Source organism: Bombina bombina, chromosome 6 (assembly GCF_027579735.1).
Source record: "Bombina bombina isolate aBomBom1 chromosome 6, aBomBom1.pri, whole genome shotgun sequence".
In the NCBI taxonomy this organism is placed as follows: domain Eukaryota; kingdom Metazoa; phylum Chordata; class Amphibia; order Anura; family Bombinatoridae; genus Bombina; species Bombina bombina.
The window spans coordinates 567,980,238-568,006,338 of NC_069504.1; the positions used below are offsets into that span (position 1 = coordinate 567,980,238).

Here is a 26,101-nt window from a genome sequence, read left to right on the forward strand (position 1 = left end):
AGCAGCTCTGCTGGGTAATTCTCTTGCAGTTTCCTGTTAGGAAGAGATATATTCCATAAGTAATGGATGACCCGTGGACTGACTACACTACAGGAGAAAGGAATTTATCAGGTAAGCATAAATTATGTTTTCTTCCAAAAGTGGTATCCAATAAGAATATTAACCAGGAAATAGTTGTTCCTTCTCTGTGTCCTAATCCAGTTTCTAACAAGGAACGTCTGTTACACAATCTTGATGTGGTTCGTGCTTTGAAGTTTTATCTAAAAGCAACTAAAGACTTCAGACAAACATCGTCCTTGTTTGTCGTCTATTCTGGCAAGAGGAGAGGTCAAAAAGCGACTGCGACCTCTGTCTTTCTGGCTGAAAAGCATCATCCGATTGACCTATGAGACTGCCGGAAGGCAGCCTCCTGAACGAATTACAGCTCACTCTACTAGAGCTGTGGCTTCCACATGGGCTTTTAAGAATGAGGCTTCTGTTGAACAGATCTGTAAGGCAGCGACTTGGTCTTTACTGCATACTTTTGCCAAATTTTACAAATTCGATACTTTTGCTTCTTCGGAGGCTATTTTTGGGAGAAAGGTTTTGCAAGCAGTGGTGCCTTCCGTTTAGGTTACCTGACTTGTTCCCTCCCTTCATCCGTGTCCTAAAGCTTTGGTATTGGTTCCCACAAGTAAGGATGAAGCCGTGGACCGGATACACCAATGTAGGAGAAAAAGAATTTATGTTTACCTAATAAATTTCTTTCTCCTGCGGTGTATCCGGTCCACGGCCCACCCTGGCATTTTGGTCAGGTTTAAATTTATTTTTTGTAAACTACAGTCACCACTGCACCCTATGGTTCTCCTTTTTCTCCTAACAGTCGGTCGAATGACGGGGGGCGGAGCCTGAGGGGAGCTATATGGACAGCTCTGCTGTGTGCTCTCTTTGCCTCTTCCTGTAGGGATTGAGAATATCCCACAAGTAAGGATGAAGCTGTGGACCGGATACACCGTAGGAGAAAGAAATTTATCAGGTAAACATAAATTCAGTTTTTTTCTTCAATCAAAAGTTTTGTTGTTTTCAAATAGTACCGGAGTTGTCCTATTTTATCTCAGACAGTATTTAGAAGAAGAATCTGCCTGCGTTTTCTATGATCTTAGCAGCTTGTAGCTAAGATCCACTGCTGTTCTCACATATGTCTGAGGAGTGAGGTAACTTCAGAGGGAGAATGGCGTGCAGGTTATCCTGCTATAAGGTATGTGCAGTTTTAAGTTTTTCTAGGGACTAGAAAATGCTGCTGATTCTGGATTAATGTAAGTTAAGCCTAAATACAGTGATTTAATAGCGACTTGTATCAGGCTTACTATCAGAGATATATGCTCTTATAAAATGGCAATATGAAACGTTTGCTTGCATGTTTAATCGTTTTTATATATGCTTTGGTGATAAAACTTTATTGGGGCCTAGTTTTTTCCACTTGGCTGGCTTGATTTTTGCCTAGAAACAGTTTCATGAGGCTTTCCACTGTTGTAGTATGAGTGGGAGGGGCCTATTTTAGCTCTTTTTTGCGCAGTTAAATTACAGACAGACATTCAGCTTCCCTCAGCAGTCCCCTGCATGCTATAGGACATCTCTGAAGGGCTCTAAAGGCTTCAAAAGTCGTTTATTGAGGAAGGTAGGGCCACAGTAGAGCTGTGGCAGTTGTGACTGTTTAAAAAAAAAACCAAGAAACGTTTATTTCGTTTTTTTTTTAATCCGTTTTTTTGCATTAAGGGGTTAATCATCCATTTGCAAGTGGGTGCAATGCTTTAACCTATTACATACACTGTAAAAATTTCGTTTGATTTACTGCCTTTTTTCACTGTTTTTCAAATTTTGACAAAATTTGTTTCTCTTAAAGGCACAGTACCGTTTTTTATATAAGCTTGTTAACTTGATTTAAAGTGTTTTCCAAGGTTGCTAGTCTCATTGCTAGTCTGTACAAACATGTCTGACATAGAGGAAACTCCTTGTTCTTTATGTTTAAAAGCCATGGTGGAACCCCATATGAGAATGTGTACTAAATGTATTGATTTCACTTTAAACAATAAAGATCAGCTTTTGTCTTTAAAAAATTTATCACCAGAGTATTCTGACGAGGGGGAAGTTATGCCGACTAACTCTCCGCACGTGTCAGACCCTTTGACTCCCGCTCAAGGGACTCACGCTCAAATGGCGCCAAGTACATAAAGGACGCACATAGCGATTACTTTACTAGACATGGCGGCAGTCATGGATAATACACTGTCAGCGGTATTAGCCAGGCGGCCTGAATTTAGAGGAAAGCGAGATAGCTCTGGTGTTAGGCGTAATACAGAGCATACAGACGCTTTAAGGTCCATGTCTGATACTGCCTCACAATATGCGTAAGCTGAGGAAGGAGAGCTTCAGTCTGTGGGTGATATCTCTGACTCAGGGAAACCTGATTCTGATATTTCTACTTTTAAATTTAAGCTTGAGAACCTCTGTGTACTGCTTAGGGAGGTTTTAGCTGCTCTGAATGACTGTGACACAATTGCAGTGCCAGAGAAATTGTGTAGACTGGATAAATACTTTGCAGTGCCGGTGTGTACTGAGGTTTTTCCAATACCTAAAAGGTTTACAGAAATTATTAATAAAGAGTGGGATAGACCCAGTGTGCCGTTTCCCCCCCCCCCCCTCCTATTTTTAGAAAAATGTTTCCCATAGACGCCACCACACGGGACTTTTTGGCAGACGGTCCCTAAGGGGGAGGGAGCAGTTTCTACTTTAGCAAAGCGTACTACTATCCCTGTCGAGGACAGTTGTGCTTTTTCAGATCCTATGGATAAAAAATTAGAGGGTTACCTTAAGAAAATGTTTATTTAACAAGGTTTTATCCTGCAGCCCCTTGCATGCATTGCTCCTGTCACTGCTGCTGCGGCTTTCTGGTTTGAGTCTCTGGAAGAGGCTTTACAGGCAACGACTCCATTGGATGACATACTTAACAAGCTTAGAGCACTTAAGCTAGCTAATTCTTTTGTTTCTGATGCCATTGTTCATTTGACTAAACTAACGGCTAAGAATTCTGGATTTGCCATCCAGGCGCGCAGGGCGCTATGGCTTAAATCCTTGTCAGCTGACGTGACTTCAAAGTCTAAACTACTTAACATTCCCTTCAAGGGACAGACCCTATTCGGGCCTGGTTTGAAGGAAATTATTGCTGACATTACTGGAGGTAAAGGTCATGCCCTTCATCAGGACAGGTCCAAATCAAGGGCCAAACAGTCTAATTTTCGTACCTTTCGAAACTTCAAGGCAAGTGCAGCATCAACTTCCTCTGCTACAAAACAAGAGGGAACTTTTGCTCAGTCCAAGACGGCCTGGAAACCTAACCAGTCCTGGAACAAAGGCAAGCAGGCCAAAAAGCCTGCTGCTGCCTCTAAGACAGCATGAAGGAACGGCCCCCTATCCGGTAACGGATCTAGTAGGGGGGGCAGACTTTCTCTCTTCGCCCAGGCGTGGGCAAGAGATGTTCAGGATCCCTGGGCGTTGGAGATTATCTCAGGGGTATCTTCTGGACTTCAAGGCTTCTCCTCCACAAGGGAGATTTCACCTTTCACGATTATCTGTGAACCAGATAAAGAAAGAGGCATTCTTACACTGTGTGCAAGACCTTCTAGTTATGGGAGTGATCCATCCAGTTCCAAAGGAGGAACAGGGACAGGGATTTTACTCAAATCTGTTTGTGGTTCCCAAAAAAGAGGGAAACTTCAGACCAATCTTGGATCTAAAGATCTTAAACAAATTCCTCAGAGTTCCATCATTCAAGATGGAAACTATTCGGAGCATCCTACCTATGATCCAGGAGGGTCAATATATGACTACCGTGGATTTAAAGGATGCTTACCTTCACATTCTGATACACAAAGATCATCATCGGTTCCTAAGGTTTGCCTTTCTGGACAGCCATTACCAGTTTGTGGCTCTTCCCTTCGGGTTAGCTACAGCCCCAAGAATTTTTACGAAGGTTCTGGGGTCGCTTCTGGCGGTCCTAAGGCCGCGGGGCATAGCAGTGGCCCCTTATCTAGACGACATCCTGATACAGGCGTCACACTTCCAAATTGCCAAGTCCCATATGGACATAGTTCTGGCATTTCTGAGGTCGCATGGGTGGAAAGTGAACGAGGAAAAGAGTTGTCTATCCCCACTCACAAGAGTCTCCTTCCTAGGGACTCTGATAGATTCTGTAGAAATGAAAATTTACCTGACGGAGTCCAGGTTATCAAAACTTCTAAATTCTTGCCGTGTTCTCCATTCTATTCCGCGCCCTTCGGTGGCTGAATGCATGGAGGTAATCGGCTTAATGGTAGCGGCAATGGACATAGTTCCGTTTGCGCTCCTACATCTCAGACCGCTGCAACTATGCATGCTCAGTCAGTGGAATGGGGATTACACAGATTTGTCCCCTCTACAAAATCTGGATCAAGAGACCAGAGATTTTCTTCTCTGGTGGCTATCTCGGGTCCATCTGTCCAAAGGTATGACCTTTCACAGGCCAGATTGGACAATTGTAATGACAGATGCCAGCCTTCTAGGTTGGGGTTGCAGTCTGGAACTCCCTGGAACTCAGGGATCGTGGACTCAGGAGGAGAAACTCCTCCCAATAAATATTATGGAATTGAGGGCAATATTCAATGCTCTTCAAGCCTGGCCTCAGTTGACAACCCTGAGGTTCATCAGATTTCAGTCGGACAACATCACGACTGTGGCTTACATCAACCATCAAGGGGGAACAAGGAGTTCCCTAGCGATGTTAGAAGTCTCCAAAATAATTCGCTGGGAAGAGAGACACACTTGCCACCTATCATCTATCCATATCCCAGGTGTAGAGAACTGGGAGGCGGATTTTCTAAGTCGACAGACTTTTCATCCGGGGGAGTGGGAACTCCATCCGGAAGTGTTTGCTCAATTGGTTCAATGTTGGGGCAAACCAGAACTGGATCTCATGGCGTCTCGCCAGAACGCCAAACTTCCTTGTTACGGATCCAGGTCCAGGGATCCCAAGGCAATGCTGATAGATGCTCTAGCAGCGCCTTGGTCCTTCAACCTGGCTTATGTGTTTCCACCGTTTCCTCTGCGCCCTCGTCTGATTGCCAAAATCAAGCAGGAGAGAGCATCAGTGATTTTGATAGCACCTGCGTGGCCACGCTGGACTTGGTATGCAGATCTGGTGGACATGTCATCCTTTTCACCATGAACTCTGCCTCTGAGACAGGACCTTCTACTTCAGGGTCCTTTCAACCATCTAATTTCTCTGAGACTGACTGCCTGGAGATTGAACGCTTGATTTTATTCAGTTATTGATACCTTAATTCAGGCACAAAAGCCTGTCACCAGGAAAATCTATCATAAGATATGGCGTAAATATCTTTACTGGTGTGAATCCAAGGGTTACTCATGGAGTAAAGTCAGGATTCCCAGGATATTATCTTTTCTCCAAGAAGGATTGGAAAAGGGATGATCAGCTAGTTCCTTAAAGGGACATATTTCTGCTCTGTCTATTCTTTTGCACAAGCATCTTTTTGATGTTCCAGACGTTCAGGCGTTTTGTCAGGCTTTAGGTAGAATCAAGCCTGTATTTAAACCAGTTGCTTCGCCATGGAGTTTAAATTTGGTTCTTAAAGTTCTCCAAGAGGTTCCGTTTGAACCTCTTCATTCCATAGATATCAAGCTTTTATCTTGGAAAGTTCTGTTTTTGGTAGCTATTTCCTCGGCTCGTAGAGTTTCTGAGTTATCTGCCTTACAATGTGATTCCCCTTATCTGATCTTCCATGCAGATAAGGTAGTTTTACGTACCAATCCTGGATTTTTACCTAAGGTGGTATCTAATAAGAATATCAGTCAGGAGATTGCTGTTCCGTCATTGTGTCCTAATCCTTCTTCAAAGAAGGAACGTCTATGAACGTGGTTCGTGCTTTAAAGTTTTATTTACAAGCTACTAAAGATTTTCGTCAAATATCTGCTTTGTTTGTTGTCTACTCTGGACAGAGGAGAGGCCAAAAGGCTTCGGCAACTTCTCTTTCATTTTAGCTAAGAAGTATAATATGCTTAGCTTATGAGACTGCTGGCCAGCAGCCTCCTGAAAGGATTACAGCTCATTCTACTAGAGCTGTGGCTTCCACATGGGCTTTTAACAATGAGGCTTCTGTTGAACAGATTCGCAAGGCGGTGACTTGGTCTTCTCTTCATACTTTTTCAAAGTTTTATAAATTTGATACTTTTTGCTTCTTCGGAGGCTATTTTTGGGAGAAAGGTTTTACAGGCAGTGGTACCTTCCGTTTAAGTACCTGCCTTGTCCCTCCCTTCATCCGTCTACTTTAGCTTTGGTATTGGTATCCCACAAGTAATGGATGATCCGTGGACTGGATACACCTTACAAGAGAAAACTTAATTTATGCTTACCTGATAAATGTATTTCTCTTGTGGTGTATCCAGTCCACGGCCCGCCCTGTCATTTTAAGGCAGGTATATTTTATTTTTTAAACTACAGTCACCACTGCACCCTATAGTTTCTCCTTTCTCTTGCTTGTCTTCGGTCGAATGACTGGAGGTGGCAGTTAGGGAAGGAGCTATATAGACAGCTCTGCTGTGGGTGATCCCCTTGCAGCTTCCTGTTGGGAAGGAGAATATCCCACAAGTAATGGATGATCCGTGGACTGGATACACCTTACAAGAGAAATAAATTTATCAGGTAAGCATAAATTGTTTTATTTTACGATATGACGAGTCCACGGCCCACCCTGTCATTTCTAAGACGGGTATATACTTATTTTTCTTAAATTTTAATCAACTCTGCACCTTTGGCTTTTCCTTTCTCTTCCTAACTTCGGTCGAATGACTGGAGGTGGAGGGAAGGGAGGAGCTATATATATAAAACTCTGCTGTGGTGCTCTTTGCCACTTCATGCTAGCAGGAGGATAAATCCCAGAAGTAAGGATGAAATCCGTGGACTCGTCATATCGTTAAAGAAATAAATTTATCAGGTAAGTATAAATTTCCTTTTTTATATCTGATTCTCAGTCGTCCTCGGATGAAGACGGTAATTTGGCCCTGGATAGTTTGCCGGGTCCCTCGGGCTCGGGGGACCCTGGGCCTTCCGAGCCATGGGGCTCTGCTCCTCAGGAGGCGCCTTCCCAATCGCTCTGCTCTTCAGGAGGCGCCTTCCCAATCGCATACTCCTTTTACTTTTGAGGTTGGCCCCGATGTTAATGCCTTCTCCGTGCAGGGTGGATTGTTTCCACCGGAGATGGCGGGACATTTTTTATTTAATATTTTAATGGCGCTGATTCGCTTGTAGGACCCTGAAGTTTCCTTGCAGTTATGTTCCTGCCTGCCTATTCCGGGTGTTCAGACTGTGGAAGGCACTAAAATTTTCCCCCCGGGGGTGTTTGTTCCCCCTTGTAACTTTGGTTATAGGATTGTGTGGCTGCGTGTCCTATTACGATGGCTTTTTGACTTATTGGGGGATCCTTTCCTTTATGGTCCGAGCACTTCTCAGTTCTCACAGGGTTCTTTGCGATAGGCAGGTGGGGATGTGTCTCTCTACGGTCGGTCTACTGTGAGCTTTCCCAGTCTCTTTCTTTTTGAAGTTTACGGTTTCCGTTTGGCACGTCCTGTGGAGACAGTTCCTTCTGGGCGAATGCCTGCCGGCGCCCTTGTTTTTCTTTTATCCCACCGCGTCCTTTTCCGATGGGTGTGGTCCTTACCATGTGAAGCGGTTATGCCCTTTTGAGCTACAGTTGATGGTTCTCCTAGAGTCTTTGCCATCGTGTAGTTTAGGCTGTCATGCGGAGGTGACCAATCTCCTTTACCTCCGTCCCTGGGAGCTTTTTAGGCTCTGATGGGATTTTGGATTGACTTCTCCGGTGTTGTCACTGGTGCCCTAGTCGTCTTCGCCACGTGGGGGGCTCTGTTCTTTGAGTCCTGTGCCTTGGTGCTACTGATTAGAGTTTTTTTCCCTAATGGACTTGTGCTGCGAGTGTTTAGATTTTGATTCAAGGTTCTTTTTCCTCGTTGAGATAGCCTGCCAGCTGGTTCTGCTTGGGGCGTGTTGCCTTGGGCGCTGACTTATGGACGTCTGGTTTCCTCCTCTATGATTCCGTTATTGAACTCGGGGGAAGAGTCTAGGGTTCTGGCAGTCTAGCTCTTTATCCTTTCTGTATGTCCCTGTTATGCCCCTAGGATTTGGGGTTGGGTCAGGATGGGTCCTATTGTCTCCCTTTTAGTGAGTCTGGGGTATTTTGTGGAGGATGGGCTCTGGGCCTTTTTGTTAAGGGTTTTTTTTTAAGGGGTCAGCTATTTTGGCCTACGGTTAGCTTTGCTACCCAGCTTGCAGAAGGTTGCTGTTGTCTCCAGGGCAACTGTTGCTCCTTGAATGCTAGCATGCACTTTGGGGTCCTTTTGTGAGGTGTTTTTCTGAACCCTCTAGGGGAGTTGGATCCTTAGGATCTCTTTGTTCAGAAAGGTTGATTCAGGATGGATGTTCCGCTGCTCTGCGGCCTATAGTGGTGTGGTGTTGGTCTGTGCAGTTTCAGTCGCGCAGGAGCGGGATGTTTTGTATCCGTTTTCGGATGGGGCTCTGTTTATTTTTGCACCACTAGTTGTTGTCATCCTTTTCCTGTCTCTCTCCTGAGCTTTTCTCCGGCTACAGCAATTTTTTCTTGCTTGTGAGGCGTCCTCAGTCTCTTGTGGTGTGGGACTTGGTCTGTATTCCCCTGCTCACTGGGGTGGGTTTTTTCCTTCACGTCCTTGTTTTTATGGTGACGCATGTCCACACTGTCTCGCTGTTTTTGCGTTTGCTGGTCCTTGAGATTAGTTTGTTTCTCTTCTGGTCCTTTCCTGACTTTTCATATAGTCTGTTTGGGTGTAGCCTACTGAGTGGCTCTGGGTTGTCTCCTTGTCACCCTGAACGTTGTTCCTTTTCTTCTTTTTTGTATATTCCCTCTGGGAATTTTTAGTCGGGTCCCTCGCTTGGTTGAGGGGCTGCGACGGGGTTGTTGCCCCTGACAGATGCTGTCCTTGAGGTGGGTGCTCGCGGTTAGGCCCACTCGTGGTTCTATCTAGGTTCTTTGGACTGTTGGTGGATTTGTGTTTCTGGGACTGCTTTTTTCAAAATGTTTGTTGATCCCTGTTTCGGACGAACTGGGACTTGTTTTTTTGGGAATCTGTTTTTAGGTTGGTGCCTTTATTGGTCTGCTTCTTACCCTCCCGTTTTGGCTTTCCCATAAGTAATGAATGCGGCTGTGGACTCTTTCCCATTTGGAAGAAAAACATAAATTATGCTTACCTGATAGTCTCCTTTTCTTCCGTGGAAAAGAGTCCACAGCCCCCCGCACACTTTTTTTGAGGCGTTGTTGTTTTTTTATCTTCTGGCACCCTTTCACCTTGATGCTTCTTCCACTGTTCCTTGTTCCTCGGCTGAATGACTGGGGGATAGGGGAGGAGTATTTATACCTTTTTGCTGGTTCGTCTTTGCCTCCTCCTGGTGGCCAGGTTCTTATTTCCCATAAGTAATGAATGCGGCTGTGGACTCTTACCCACAGAAGAAAAGGAAATTATCAGGTAAGCATAATTTATGTTTTTATATTAAACGGCTTTCATGGTAAAACCATTCACGTTTGAAATTGTGCAGAAATAATGCTGTGGTATTAATGACAATTTGTAGAAAGGAACACTCTGACATCACAGTTCTACTTTTTTACATTTTCTCTTTTAAAAAAAAATTAACTTATTTAATTCCTTGTTCAGTTATCAATGTTTGTTTTGCAGATCCAACAGTTGTGCCAACTACCTCTGGCAGAGCAGAAAACGATCATGTCCGTGCTGTTTGCAGTAATACCTCTACCTCAGAGCCGGCCTCTGATGTTGTGTCAGGCCCATCTGGAGGCCATGCTTCCACAGTGCCTGAGACAACCACAGTTGTTCCAAACAGCAACACTGCTGGATCCGCAGCAGGTAAGTGTTTGAAAACGTTACTTTCATAACTAGCACACGTCCTTGTAAAAGGTTTTATTAGTTTAATATAGATGAAATGGATGATATTTTGCTTTTAATGATCATAAGAAATATAAAGAATAGACATTTATTAGATAACTTACATGTGAATGATATGCAGAATTGGGGAGGTAATTGATAATAAAGTATGTTCTATTCATACATATCATTATATTCACTGGAAAAAATTTATAATGTGATGGTCATTTTGGGGTCAGGTGACATGGGCAGATTATAAGCATTATCTAGCCATAATAGGTGACTAAAGTTAGCTTTTACTGCAAGTTTGGGTTACAATTTTAGTGACAAATACTCCACATAATCTCAAGTGACCGATCAAGTACCTAGTGAATTTAGGAAACAGAGCAGTATATATTCTAGAATTAAATATTTTCAGTATTGGTTTGAGATTCTTGTTATCATACATAAAGTAGTATTGATAAAATTGTCATACGTTCCAATAATAGCCTAGGTTCAAAATGATCCTGATGTTAAAGTGGAAGAAATCCCACATGCATCATATAAAAAATCCAAGAAATTTGTTATAAAGGCTAAGAATAAACCTTTCACCTTTAAACCTTTTCTAAGACTGCTGGTGTAAGAGATACCTTTTGACTGAAAAAGAGAACAAAACAGCGCATCCACAATCTAAATGCAGATTTTTTTAAGAACAAACAGTGCGCATAGTATAAAAAGCACTCACACAATAAAAGAGATAAAAAAGCACTTCAAACGTCCAAAGGTTCCAACCGGTTTCCCAATATAGTCTCTGATGTGCACTGCCTGTAGATGTTTCAAAGTGTAGGGTGAACAGGAACCGGCAAATGCTGATAGCCATTAGGTAGTGGTCACCCGTGTATCGATATTTCTACGGGTGCTCAGGTAGTCCAAAAATCCTCAATGTGTTTCACCTGAATCTCATCAGGCTTTCTCAAGAGGTAATGGCTGTTCTGTCTATCAAGCCAAGATTATATACAGTCTTGAAATAGACCCCGTATGTGGGTTTGAATCAGAGCCAAAATAATACATTGAAAGATTGCAATGTAAACATTCGATAAGATACACAGAGTATTCACCATCTTTTCAAATACTTTGTAGCATAAAATATCTATTTTTAAAACAGAATTAAAAATATGTATACATTTGCTAAAAACATAAGATTAGAAAACCACAGAACTCAAATATACCCTAAAATACGCTAGACAATTTAAATGACAGCAGGAATATCTTGAGACAGACAAATCTGTTATAAAAAAAGAGTTTTTAAGCAAGTCCTTGCATATGTGCAGCAATATCTATATCAACATTTAACCTTTTTGGATGTAAACAATTTAGCCAAAAGGGTTTTTTTGCCTCAATTTTAATAGACGTGTTGTTTTGAACCCGATATATGATCTATTACTTGTATAGTCTTGTATTTGGTTTACCATTATGGAAATCCATAAAATGTTTAGAAATACTATGTTTAGTGTGTCTTTCCTTGATATTATATCTATATATAGATATAATATCAAGGAAAGACACACTAAACATAGTGTTCCTAAACATTTTATGGTTTTCCATAATGGTAAACTAAATACGTTGACTATAAAAGTAATAGATCATATACCAGGTTCAGAACACAACCGTCTGTTAAATGGACAGGCTAGTCCAAAATAAACTTTCATGATTCCTATAGAGAATATAATTTTAAACAATTTTCCATTTTACTTTTATCACCAATTTTGCTTTGTTCTCTTGGTATACTTAGTTGAAAGCTAAACTTAGGAGGTTCATATGCTAATTTCTAAGCCCTTGAAGGCCGCCTCTTCTCTCAGGGCATTTTGACAGTTTTTCACCACTAGAGGGTGTTAGTTCATGTGTGTCATATAGATAACACTGTGCTCACGCATGTGGAGTTTCAGTGAGCCAGCTCTGATTGGCTAAAATGGATGTATGTAAAAAAAACTGAAATAAGGTAATCACAAATACAAGGTAATCACAGAGGTAAAAGTGTATTTATATAACTGTGTGTGTTATGCAAAACTAGGGAATGGGTAATAAAGGGATTATTTATCTTTTTAAACTAAATTCTTTTTTTAAATGAAATTATGGTGTAGACTGTACCTTTAAAATTGAGGCAAAAAGAAACCTTTTGGATATAATCGTCTTAATTGTTTACATCCAAAAAGGTTCAATGTTGACATAGATATTGCTGCACATATGTAAGGACTTGTCTGTCTCAAGATTTTCCTGCTGTCATTTAAATTGTCCAGCGTATTTTAGGGTATTTCAAACCCACACGATGAACAGTGGCACTACTCAGCCTTTTCCTCTAATAGTAATTTCAATCAGGATGTATAAGTTTGTCAATTTAACTATTAACTGGAGGAAATGGTGCTTGTGCACAAATATAAATATGAACACAAAGGAAGAATGATATGAGGGTATCAGACTTCCCACAGTATGCACTTGCAGCACTCTAGGCCTTAACTAAGGAATGGAAATCCCCAACAGAATATTAAAATATAACCTTTATTAATTATAAAATTAAAAAACCAAATTCGTTTGGTTAATACACACACAATAAAAATGCACTCCAGTACCGAAATCAGTGTAATAAGTTGCGAATTAGATCACTAAATGTAATAATTCGGCCTCTATAAATTCACCATTATTAGTGATCTAGATAATCAAGTGGGTTCACAGTTAGTGATTACCAAAATTATTGTAACCTTTAGTGTAGAGCTAGTATGTTAATTCCCATCTGGGTAGTTTAATGTCAGCTCTGATATGGTTCAACTATCACTATTGAGTGAAAGGGTTAAATAGATGATATCAGTAATATTAGTGCTTCACATTGATAATAATGATCAGAGAATGTGGGTAGCAATGAGTTAAATATTCTCAAAGGAAGGAACCAAGTCTGCTACAACCTGGACTATAGATTTAACCAGTTTCTTTATATGAATAGCAATGTGTGCTAACTGGTGCTGATATGCTCAAAAGTTAGACAAATATCCGTAAATCTTGAATTGAGCACTTTTGTGTTTATAACTTAAACGAGCAGCATATTGTGGTCTGACATTACTGAAATTATATAATGAATGTAACTAAATTCTCAAGTAGAACATGTGTTGTATTTATCTCAAGACATGACATGCATTCAAAGCTCTGTACTTTATTAGGCGAACATTCATATAGATAGGGGTAATGTCTTTATTAAGAAAAACTAGGTCCTGTACAGCCCCAAACCCAGATACAACCAATTCTGCAGTGTTGAAGTGATTTTGCCATTCAAAAATTGTGTTTCGTAATGTGGTTCTGTCTGGCACTACCCAGATTCAGTAATTAATATTGCTTGGTTTAGTAGATACGGCAAATGCTGCAACTATAGGATGATAAAGCTCATATTCATCAGTCTTATTTGTCTTTGGCATACACTCCTTTAGAAACTAGGTTGGCAATTAATATGGATCACTAATAACGGTGAATTTATAGAGGCCGAATTATTACATTTAGTGATCTAATTCGCAACTTATTACACTGATTTCAGTACTGGAGTGCATTTTTATTGTGTGTGTATTAACCAAACAAATTTGTTTTTTTAATTTTATAATTAATAAAGGTTTTATTTTAATATTCTGTTGGGGATTTCCATTCCTTAGTTAAGGCCTAGAGTGCTGCAAGTGCATACTGTGGGAAGTCTGATACCCTCATATCATTCTTCCTTTGTGTTCGTATTTTAGGGTATGTTTTCAGGTCTGAGGTTACTAATCTTGTGTTTTTATGAAATTTATATATGTTTTTATATATTTAATTCTGTTTTAATTATCGGTATTTTATGCTACAAAGTATTTAAAAGGATGGTAGATACTCTCTATCTTATCGAATGTTTACATTGTAAATTTAAAATGTATTATTTTGGCTCTGATTCAAACCCGCATACGGGTTCTCTTTCAAAACTGTATATAATCTTGACTTAATAGACGGAACAGCCATTACCTCTTGAGAGAGCCTGACGAAATTCAGGTGAAATGCTTTGAGAAATTTTAGACTACCAGAGCACCGGTAGTGTTATGTATAAACGGGTGACCACTACCTACCTACTGACTATCAGCGTTTGTCGGCTCCGGTTTGCTCTACACTGTGAAACATCTGTAGGCAGTGCACATAAGTGAGACTATACAGGGAAAACGGGGTTGGAACCTTTGGATGCTTGAAGTGCTTTTTTTTATCTTTTATCGTGGGAGTTCTTTTTATACTATGCGCACTGTTTGTTCTTAATAAAATCTGCACTTAGATTGTAGATGCACTGTTTTGTTTTCTTTTTTTCAGTTACATTGTCTTCCAAGGGTAGAAGAAGGAATCTCCCTTTACACTTCTTAGCAGCATCTGGAATATTTGTGTTGGAATTATACATACACCTGTTTTGCAGCCACATTTGGACTGAGTACTCTACGTTGGAGTTACAAGTACTTGTGTTTTTTATTTTCCATACCTATGCACTGTTTGTGGATCACTCTTTTGTTTGTTGTTAACTGTATTTTTATCTTATGCCGCTTATTTATTTACTTTTGCTTTATATTTGAACATTCTTAGCACTTCATTTTTCCCCCCAAAAAGACATAATAAAAAATTATCTGGTTAGCAAGGTAGTTTTAATACGGAATTATCTACAATTATAATTCAGCAGCTACTACTGTAAGAGAGCACATGCATTGTTTTTATGACTGTCACGATAATAGCCTAATAGAAGTAGAATCTGGGATGCTGTGTGTTAAAGGGACATTCTACACCAAAAATAAATATTGTCTATTTAAATAAAAGCTTTCAGTGTAGATAAAGTTTGCCATATTCTGCTAATGCTGCTAAAAATGAGACAAAAGCTAAGTGCTTTCACTGCATATGTATACTGACGTAGTACACACTAGTTAGAAAGAAAGGGCTTTATCCTCAGATCATTATATATATCAACTTCAATGTACTTGCCAGAAGCGGTCTCTTCCTTTATAACTAGGCATAAGTGAAGGGAATGCAGACCACACCAATCTGTCTGTTATTTCGACTAGACTCCTTGGTCAGTCGCTATTTGGAGGTCTCCCCCCCCCCCCCCCCCTCAGTTTCTCAGAGGATGTTTTTTCTTCTGTCTTCAGTCTCCCAGTTTGACTGCTTGGAGATTGATTGATTGATTGATTGATTGATTCTTTCCCAAAGGGAAATGTAAGATACCTTGATTTATTTTTATAAGCCATTTTTAGGAAGATTTCCCACAAGGTTTGGGATGTGTATCTTTCTTGGTGTCTGGAACAATGCTATATTTGGCATTTCTTTAGGATTCCCCAAATTTTGCAATTCTTCAAATTGGCTTAGACAAGGGCTTGTCTGCCAGCACTTGAAGGGTCTTATTTCTGCAATTTCAGTCCTAATAGGTAGAAAGCTTTCTAGTATTTCAGATATTTAAGTTTCTTTCATGTAATTGGCAAGAGTCCATGAGCTATCGACGTATGGGATATACAATCCTACCAGGAGGGGCAAAGTTTTCCAAACCTCAAAATGCCTATAAATACACCCCTCACCACACCCACAAACTTTGCCTCCCTATGTAGGTGGTGAAGTAAGTTTTTGCTTGATTTTCTTCTGTGATATGCGCTTCTCAGCATTTTGAAGCCCGATTCCTCTGAGTACAGTGAATGTCAGAGGGATGTGAAGGGAGTATCACCTATTGAATGCAAAGGTTGTCCTCGCGGGTGATCTATTTCATAGGTTCTCTGTTATCGGTCGTAGAGATTCATCTCCTACCTCCCTTATTCAGATTGACGATATACTCTCATATTCCATTACCTCTACTGATAACTGTTTCAGTACTGATTTGGCTATCTGCTATACATGGATGGGTGTCTATTGGTAAGTATGTTTTCTCCAACATAGGTGTGTCCGGTCCACGGCGTCATCCTTACTTGTGGGATATTCTCTTCCCCAACAGGAAATGGCAAAGAGCCCAGCAAAGCTGGTCACATGATCCCTCCTAGGCTCCGCCTACCCCAGTCATTCTCTTTGCCGTTGTACAGGCAACATCTCCACGGAGATGGCTTAGAGTTTTTTAGTGTTTAACTGTAGTTTTTCATTATTCAATCAAGAGTTTGTTATTTTCAAATAGTGCTGGTACGTACTATTTACTCAGAAACAGAAAAGAGATGAAGAATTCTGTTTGTATGAGGAAAATGATTTTAGCAACCGTAACTAAAATCCATGGCTGTTCCACACAGGACTGTTGAGAGCAATTAACTTCAGTTGGGGGAACAGTTTGCAGTCTCTTGCTGCTTGAGGTATGACACATTCTAACAAGACGATGTAATGCTGGAAGCTGTCATTTTCCCTATGGGATCCGGTAAGCCATGTTTATTACGATTGTAAATAAGGGCTTCACAAGGGCTTATTTAAACTGTAGACTTTTTTTGGGCTAAATCGATTGATATTAACACTTATTTAGCCTTGAGGAATCATTTATTCTGGGTATTTTGATTTAATAATATCGGCAGGCACTGTTTTAGACACCTTATTCTTTAGGGGCTTTCCCAAAGCATAGGCAGAGTCTCATTTTCGCGCCGGTGTTGCGCACTTGTTTTTGAGAGGCATGGCATGCAGTCGCATGTGAGAGGAGCTCTGATACTTATAAAAGACTTCTGAAGGCGTCATTTGGTATCGTATTCCCCTTTGGGTTTGGTTGGGTCTCAGCAAAGCAGATACCAGGGACTGTAAAGGGGTTTAAAGCTTAAAACGGCTCCGGTTCCGTTATTTTAAGGGTTAAAGCTTCCAAAATTGGTGTGCAATATTTTCAAGGCTTTAAGACGCTGTGGTGAAAATTTGGTGAATTTTGAACAATTCCTTCATGTTTTTTCGCAATTGCAGTAATAAAGTGTGTTCAGTTTAAAATTTAAAGTGACAGTAACGGTTTTATTTTAAAACGTTTTTTGTACTTTCTGATCAAGTTTATGCCTGTTTAACATGTCTGAACTACCAGATAGACTGTGTTCTGAATGTGGGGAAGCCAGAATTCCTATTCATTTAAATAAATGTGATTTATGTGATAATGACAATGATGCCCAAGATGATTCCTCAAGTGAGGGGAGTAAGCATGGTACTGCATCATTCCCTCCTTCGTCTACACGAGTCTTGCCCACTCAGGAGGCCCCTAGTACATCTAGCGCGCCAATACTCCTTACTATGCAACAATTAACGGCTGTAATGGATAATTCTGTCAAAAACATTTTAGCCAAAATGAACCCTTGTCAGCGTAAGCGTGGCTGCTCTGTTTTAGTTACTGAAGAGCATGACGACGCTGATATTAATATCTCTGAAGGGCCCCTAACCCAATCTAAGGGGCCAGGGAGGTTTTGTCTGAGGGAGAAATTACTGATTTAGGGAACATTTCTCAGCAGGCTGAATCTGATGTGATTACATTTAAATTTAAATTGGAACATCTCCGCATTTTGCTTAAGGAGGTATTATCCACTCTGGATGATTGTGAAAATTTAGTCATCCCAGAGAAACTATGTAAAATGGACAAGTTCCTAGAGGTGCCGGGGCTCCCAGAAGCTTTTCCTATACCCAAGCGGGTGGCGGACATTGTTAATAAAGAATGGGAAAGGCCCGGTATTCCTTTCGTCCCTCCCCCCATATTTAAAAAATTGTTTCCTATGGTCGACCCCAGAAAGGACTTATGGCAGTCAGTCCCCAAGGTCGAGGGAGCGGTTTCTACTTTAAACAAACGCACCACTATTCCCATAGAGGATAGTTGTGCTTTCAAAGATCCTATGGATAAAAAATTAGAAGGTTTGCTTAAAAAGATGTTTGTTCAGCAGGGTTACCTTCTACAACCCATTTCATGCATTGTCCCTGTCACTACAGCCGCATATTTCTGGTTTGATGAACTGCTTAAGGTGCTCGATAGTGACTCTCCTCCTTATGAGGAGATTATGGACAGAATCAATGCTCTCAAATTGGCTAATTCTTTCACTCTAGACGCCTCTTTGCAATTGGCTAAGTTAGCGGCTAAGAACTCTGGGTTTGCTATTGTGGCGCGCAGAGCGCTTTGGTTGAAATCTTGGTCGGCTGATGCGTCTTCCAAGAACAAGCTACTAAACATTCCTTTCAAGGGGAAAACGCTGTTTGGTCCTGACTTGAAAGAGATTATCTCTGATATCACTGGGGGTAAGGGCCACGCCCTTCCTCAGGATCGGCCCTTCAAGGCAAAAAATAGACCTAATTTTCGTCCCTTTCGTAAAAACGGACCAGCCCAAGGTGCTACGTCCTCTAAGCAAGAGGGTAATACTTCTCAGGCCAAGCCAGCTTGGAGACCAATGCAAGGCTGGAACAAGGGAAAGCAGGCCAAGAAACCTGCCACTGCTACCAAGACAGCATGAAATATTGGCCCCCGATCCGGGACCGGATCTGGTGGGGGGCAGACTCTCTCTCTTCGCTCAGGCTTGGGCAAGAGATGTTCTGGATCCTTGGGCGCTAGAAATAGTCTCCCAGGGTTATCTTCTGGAATTCAAGGGACTTCCCCCAAGGGGGAGGTTCCACAAGTCGCAGTTGTCTTCAGACCACATAAAAAGACAGGCGTTCTTACATTGTGTAGAAGACCTGTTAAAAATGGGAGTGATTCATCCTGTTCCATTAAGAGAACAAGGGATGGGGTTCTACTCCAATCTGTTCATAGTTCCCAAAAAAGAGGGAACGTTCAGACCAATCCTAGATCTCAAGATCTTAAACACATTTCTCAAGGTTCCATCGTTCAAGATGGAAACCATTCGAACTATCCTTCCTTCCATCCAGGAAGGTCAATTTATGACCACGGTGGATTTAAAGGATGCGTATCTACATATTCCTATCCACAAGGAACATCATCGGTTCCTAAGGTTTGCATTCCTGGACAATCATTACCAGTTCGTGGCGCTTCCTTTCGGATTAGCCACTGCTCCAAGGATTTTCACAAAGGTACTAGGGTCCCTTCTAGCGGTGCTAAGACCAAGGGGCATTGCAGTAGTACCTTACCTGGACGACATTCTGATTCAAGCGTCGTCCCTTCCTCAAGCAAAGGCTCACACGGACATTGTCCTGGCCTTTCTCAGATCTCACGGCTGGAAAGTGAACGTGGAAAAGAGTTCTCTATCCCCGTCAACAAGGGTTCCCTTCTTGGGAACAATTATAGACTCCTTAGAAATGAGGATCTTTCTAACAGAGGCCAGAAAAACAAAGCTTCTGGACTCTTGTCGGATACTTCATTCCGTTCCTCTTCCTTCCATAGCTCAGTGCATGGAAGTGATCGGGTTGATGGTGGCGGCGATGGACATAGTTCCTTTTGCGCGCATTCATCTAAGACCATTACAACTGTGCATGCTCAGTCAGTGGAATGGGGACTATACAGACTTGTCTCCGAAGATACAAGTAAATCAGAGGACCAGAGACTCACTCCGTTGGTGGCTGTCCCTGGACAATCTGTCTCAAGGGATGATGTTCCACAGACCAGAGTGGGTCATTGTCACGACCGACGCCAGTCTGATAGGCTGGGGCGCGGTCTGGGGATCCCTGAAAGCTCAGGGTCTTTGGTCTCGGGAAGAATCTCTTCTACCGATAAATATTCTGGAACTGAGAGCGATATTCAATGCGCTCCAGGCCTGGCCCCAGCTTGCGAGGACCAGGTTCATACGGTTTCAATCAGACAACATGACGACTGTTGCGTACATCAACCATCAGGGGGGAACAAGGAGTTCCCTAGCGATGGAAGAAGTAACCAAAATTATTCTTTGGGCGGAGTCTCACTCCTGCCACCTGTCTGCTATCCACATCCCAGGAGTGGAAAATTGGGAAGCGGATTTTCTGAGTCGTCAGACATTGCATCCGGGGGAGTGGGAACTCCATCCGGAAATCTTTGCCCAAGTCACTCACCTGTGGGGCATTCCAGACATGGATCTGATGGCCTCTCGTCAGAACTTCAAAGTTCCTTGCTACGGGGCCAGATCCAGGGATCCCAAGGCGGCTCTAGTGGATGCACTAGTAGCACCTTGGACCTTCAAACTAGCTTATGTGTTCCCGCCATTTCCTCTCATCCCCAGGCTGATAGCCAGGATCAAGCAGGAGAGGGCGTCGGTGATCTTGATAGCTCCTGCGTGGCCACGCAGGACTTGGTATGCAGATCTGGTGAATATGTCATCGGCTCCACCTTGGAAGCTACCTTTGAGACGAGACCTTCTTGTTCAGGGTCCGTTCGAACATCCGAATCTGGTTTCACTCCAGCTGACTGCTTGGAGATTGAACGCTTGATTTTATCGAAGCGAGGATTCTCAGATTCTGTGATCGATACTCTTGTTCAGGCCAGAAAGCCTGTGACTAGAAAGATTTACCACAAAATTTGGAAAAAATATATCTGTTGGTGTGAATCTAAAGGATTCCCTTGGGACAAGGTTAAGATTCCTAGGATTCTATCCTTCCTTCAAGAAGGATTGGAAAAAGGATTATCTGCAAGTTCCCTGAAGGGACAGATTTCTGCCTTGTCGGTATTACTTCACAAAAAGCTGGCAGCTGTGCCAGATGTTCAAGCCTTTGTTCAGGCTCTGGTTAGAATCAAGCCTGTTTACAAACCTTTGACTCCTCCTTGGAGTCTCAATTTAGTTCTTTCAGTTCTTCAGGGGGTTCCGTTTGAACCCTTACATTCCGTTGATATTAAGTTATTATCTTGGAAAGTTTTGTTTTTAGTTGCGATTTCTTCTGCTAGAAGAGTCTCAGAATTATCTGCTCTGCAGTGTTCTCCTCCTTATCTGGTGTTCCATGCAGATAAGGTGGTTTTACGTACTAAACCTGGTTTTCTTCCAAAAGTTGTTTCTAACAAAAACATTAACCAGGAGATTATCGTACCTTCTCTGTGTCCAAAACCAGTTTCAAAGAAGGAACGTTTGTTGCACAATTTGGATGTTGTTCGCGCTCTAAAATTCTATTTAGATGCTACAAAGGATTTTAGACAAACATCTTCCTTGTTTGTTGTTTATTCAGGTAAAAGGAGAGGTCAAAAAGCAACTTCTACCTCTCTCTCTTTTTGGATTAAAAGCATCATCAGATTGGCTTACGAGACTGCCGGACGGCAGCCTCCCGAAAGAATCACAGCTCATTCCACTAGGGCTGTGGCTTCCACATGGGCCTTCAAGAACGAGGCTTCTGTTGATCAGATATGTAGGGCAGCGACTTGGTCTTCACTGCACACTTTTACCAAATTTTACAAGTTTGATACTTTTGCTTCTTCTGAGGCTATTTTTGGGAGAAAGGTTTTGCAAGCCGTGGTGCCTTCCATTTAGGTGACCTGATTTGCTCCCTCCCTTCATCCGTGTCCTAAAGCTTTGGTATTGGTTCCCACAAGTAAGGATGACGCCGTGGACCGGACACACCTATGTTGGAGAAAACAGAATTTATGTTTACCTGATAAATTTCTTTCTCCAACGGTGTGTCCGGTCCACGGCCCGCCCTGGTTTTTTTAATCAGGTCTGATATTTTATTTTCTTTAACTACAGTCACCACGGTACCATATGGTTTCTCCTATGCAAATATTCCTCCTTAACGTCGGTCGAATGACTGGGGTAGGCGGAGCCTAGGAGGGATCATGTGACCAGCTTTGCTGGGCTCTTTGCCATTTCCTGTTGGGGAAGAGAATATCCCACAAGTAAGGATGACGCCGTGGACCGGACACACCGTTGGAGAAAGAAATTTATCAGGTAAACATAAATTCTGTTTCTTTCATGTAATTAGCAAGAGTCCATGAGCTAGTGACGTATGGGATATACATTCCTACCAGGAGGGGCAAAGTTTCCCAAACCTCAAAATGCCTATAAATACACCCCTCATCACACCCACAATTCAGTTTTACAAACTTTGCCTCCCATGGAGGTGGTGAAGTAAGTTTGTGCTAGATTCTACGTTGATATGCGTTTTGCAGCAGGCTGAAGCCCGGTTTTCCTCTCAGAGTGCAGTGAATGTCAGAGGGATGTGAAGAGAGTATTGCCTATTTGAATACAATGGTCTTCCTCTAGGGGATCTATTTCATAGGTTCTCTGTTATCGGTCGTAGAGATTTCTTCTCCTACCTCCCTTTTCAGATCGACGATATACTCTTATATACCATTACCTCTACTGATTCTCGTTTCAGTATTGGTTTGGCTATCTACTACATGTAGATGAGTGTCCTGGGATAAGTAAGTCTTTTTTTTGTGACACTCTAAGCTATGGTTGGGCACTTTATATGTAAAGTTCTAAATATATGTGTTTAAACTTATATTTGCCATGATTCAGGATAATCAGTATTCCTTCATTGAGACTGTCAGTTTCATTTTTTGGGATAATGCATATGAATATATATTTTTTCGCCTGGGACAAGGCCATTAGCTTAACGAAAAAAGCAACCCATTGTGTCACTCTCTGAGTTATACTTCAAAATCTTCACCAGATGGCACTTAGTACCCACAAAGCTACAGAAGCTTTTTCCTGACCACTCACAGCAGTGCTGGAGGGAGTGCGGAGAGCCGGGGTCCCCCATCCACGTCTGGTGGACCTGTCTTAAACTGACGACTTATTGGCAGAAAATCGAAAAGATCTGTACAGACTTAGAGCTAGCGCCAACCTTGAGCCCAGCCCTGGCCATACTACACCTAGGTGTGGACAAGCTCCCCAAATCCAAACAAAAGCTTTTGATATATATCCTCATCTCTGCTAAATTACTAATAGCTAGGAATTGGAAAAAGAGCCAACCCCCCAGGATACAGAGTGTAATTGAGGGAGTGAACTATATCAAAAACATGGAAAATTATGTGGCTAGGGAACAAGGGCAATTACACAATTACTGCCTGATTTGGGAACCGTGGGAAACCATGCTGACTCGCCTAACCCCCACTTGAACACTCAGAAATGGGAAGATAAATAGGAATACGCCTCTTCTAGCTACCTCAGCCTCCAACCCCTTCATATGCCCCTTTTCCCCCACACCTTCCCAGAAACCAAGACAGAAGCCCAATATCCCCACTAGCAGATAATGAGCGGAGAGGGGTCGGAAGGCCCCTCCATAACAATAGGAAACTGTGATGTAACATGACAGTTAAAACCACACTACTTAATCACTTCCATTGACTGGATTGTTGTTCTAAGGTTAACACCTTTGTAGAATGATGATATACGATTGTATACTCATGAAAGTTTACTATATATGTACAAAAGGTGACCTCTGTAAAAACGAGGACTCCCTTGCAGGGAGAAATTTACATTGTCATTGATATTCTACAGTTACTGAACCTAGCACATGTAAATGTACTTTTTATGCTTTACTGATTCTTGATGTTATATATACCTCTACTTGAGAAAAGTACTCTGTTAACATTATGTCCTCAATTAAAAACGTTTTATAAAAAAAAAAAATTAAAAAAATATATATTTTTTTCTTACCTTGAAAATTTTCAATTGACTATTTTTCCCTGCGGGCTGTTAGGCTCGCGGGGGCAGAAAATGCTTCATTTTATTGCGTCATTTTTGGCGCAAACTTTTTTGGCGCAAAATTTGGTCTTTTCCGGCGCTGTAGTTGACGCCGGAAGTTGTTCGTAGTTACGTCATTTTTTTTTTTTTTTTTGACGCATGTGTATTCAGACTTTTTTTGCGCCAAAAAATGTGGGCGTCGGTTTCAGCATCAAAGGATGTGGCGTCATACTTGGCGCCAAAAGATATGGGCGTTGTATTTGGCGCCAATAATGTGGGTGTCATACTAGGCGCCAAACATGTGGGCGTGTCTTTTGTTCCACTTTTTCTCACATTATTTAAGTCTCATATTTTTGCTGCTTCTGATTGCTAGAGGCTTATTTGTTTTGCATTTTTCTCCCATTCCTGAAACTGTCATTTAAGGAATTTGATAATTTTGCTTTATATGTTGTTTTTTTCTATTACATATTGCAAGATATTTCGCATACTGTTCCTGAATCAGAACATGCTAACGGATTCCTGTTGACTGATATCAGTCCTACCAAAGCTAAGTTCATTTATTTTAATGTTATGAATGTTTATCTTTAGCTATGGCTTGTAATAAGTTATCATGCTAAACTTTTTTTTGTGTAATATATCTTTTTATTATTTTCCAATAAAGAAATAACTTCTCATACAATTACAGCATATGTCAATTGTAAACAATAGCTACTTATAAATCAGGGGTAACAACACTTAAAATCACAATATTTGCAGACCCCATAGATGATCAAAAACTACAAAGGTTGTCAGACTAGGCCAACAGATAACGTTACAGTGATAATAAGATTACATAAAAATAAAAAGAGAAAAAAGAAAATCTTTGTACAGTTGCATTCAGTTCGGTACATTAATGATGGGCTCACATGCCGTGCTCCCAAACAAACACCATATCAGCGATGAAACTGCTTACCTATATATGTATAGTGTATTTTTTTCTAGTTCAAGTACATATTTCACTTCCTTGACCCACATACCATATGATGGTACTTCAGCTTTCCTCCAGAACCTTGGTATCAGGCTCCTAGCGCAGTTAAAAATGACATGTAGTAGTTTTTTGCGATATATGCAAGCCACTACCGGGAAATTGCCTAGTAAGACCAGGCTTGGGGAAAGATCAAGGGGCATCCCCAATACCTTACTGATCTGTCTATTTATACTGTTTCAATATGGCTTAAGGGGTGGGCATTTCCACCATATATGGGAAAGGGTACCAACTTCACCGCAGTGTCTCCAGCAAAGGGAAGAGGAATTAGGGAAAATACTATGGAGCCTATGTGGGGTTAGATACCATCTAGAGAGCAACTTAAAATTAGTTTCTACTAAAGTTAATGATAAAGATGATTTTTTAGTTTCTAAAAAAATACGGCCCCATTGGGCGTCTGTCAACGTTATATCCAACTCTTTTTTTCCCACTTTGTGATATATGCAGGCCTCCTGGCGGGGAAAGATCCCCTTAGTAGCTTATAAATTATAGAAATATGTGCTTTGTTCATGGAAGGGGTTGTGCACAGATTTTCAAATGGTGTTAGAGGCCTAGTTAAATTTGCTTTGTGTGGGCTAGAGAGAATAGCATGCCTAGCTTGCAGGTATGGAAACCATAGGTGGAATGGGGAGCCTATGGATTGGCCTATCTCTGCTTGTGAACGCATCAGACCATTATGTAGTAACATATGTGTAGGTATATTGGAGGGTACACCTGCTATTCGCGGTATCTGAATGGTGTGAGTCTGTAATAATAGAGGATTGTTGAGTAGAGGAGAAAGGGGGGAGATTGGTGTAGAAATCAGTTTATCCTCCGCTAAGTGTTTGTCCCATGTGCGCAACGTGGCTGTAGTATAGTAATTACTCCAAACATCTTGGGGCCTAGATCTATATGGGATCCAGCACTGATCTCCCAAATCTAGCCCACCTGCCAAAAAAGATTCTATCTGCACCCAGGGTTTATCTGTTAATGAGTGTTTCCAAGCAACTATTCGTGCCATGTGTGTCGCCTTTTAGTAATGAACCAAGTTAGGGGAATCTAGACCTCCGTCCTCTCTATTCAAGAACGTGTCTCTAGTTACTCTAGGTCGTTTATGTGACCAAATGAACTGGTCAAATCTCTTTTGTTGTTTCAGAAGGTATTGTATAGGGAGGTCTAAAGGAAGGACTTGAAATAGGTAAAGGAATTTGGGAAGAATGTTCATTTCTCCAACATAGGTGTTTCCGGTCCACGGCGTCATCCTTACTTGTGGGATATTCTCCTCCCCAACAGGAAATGGCAAAGAGCCCAGCAAAGCTGGTCACATGATCCCTCCTAGGCTCCGCCTTCCCCAGTCATTCTCTTTGCCGTTGTACAGGCAACATCTCCACGGAGATGGCTTAGAGTTTTTTAGTGTTTAACTGTAGTTTTTATTATTCAATCAAGAGTTTATTTTAAAATAGTGCTGGTATGTACTATTTACTCTGAAACAGAAAAGAGATGAAGATTTCTGTTTGTAAGAGGAAAATGATTTTAGCAACCGTCACTAAAATCGATGGCTGTTTCCACACAGGAC

The 26,101-nt window shown here is 41.5% G+C and overlaps 1 protein-coding gene across 4 annotated transcripts in view; it reads left to right on the forward strand.

The window, feature by feature from the left end:
- RNF111 (ring finger protein 111) overlaps nt 1–26,101 on the forward strand; it is a 689,804-nt gene that overhangs the window by 205,176 nt on the left and 458,527 nt on the right. For all 4 annotated transcript variants that reach the window (XM_053717530.1, XM_053717531.1, XM_053717532.1 and 1 more), the window contains exon 5: nt 9,811–9,996. In XM_053717530.1, the coding sequence (XP_053573505.1) occupies nt 9,811–9,996 (186 nt within the window). The remainder of the gene's footprint in view (nt 1–9,810; nt 9,997–26,101) is intronic.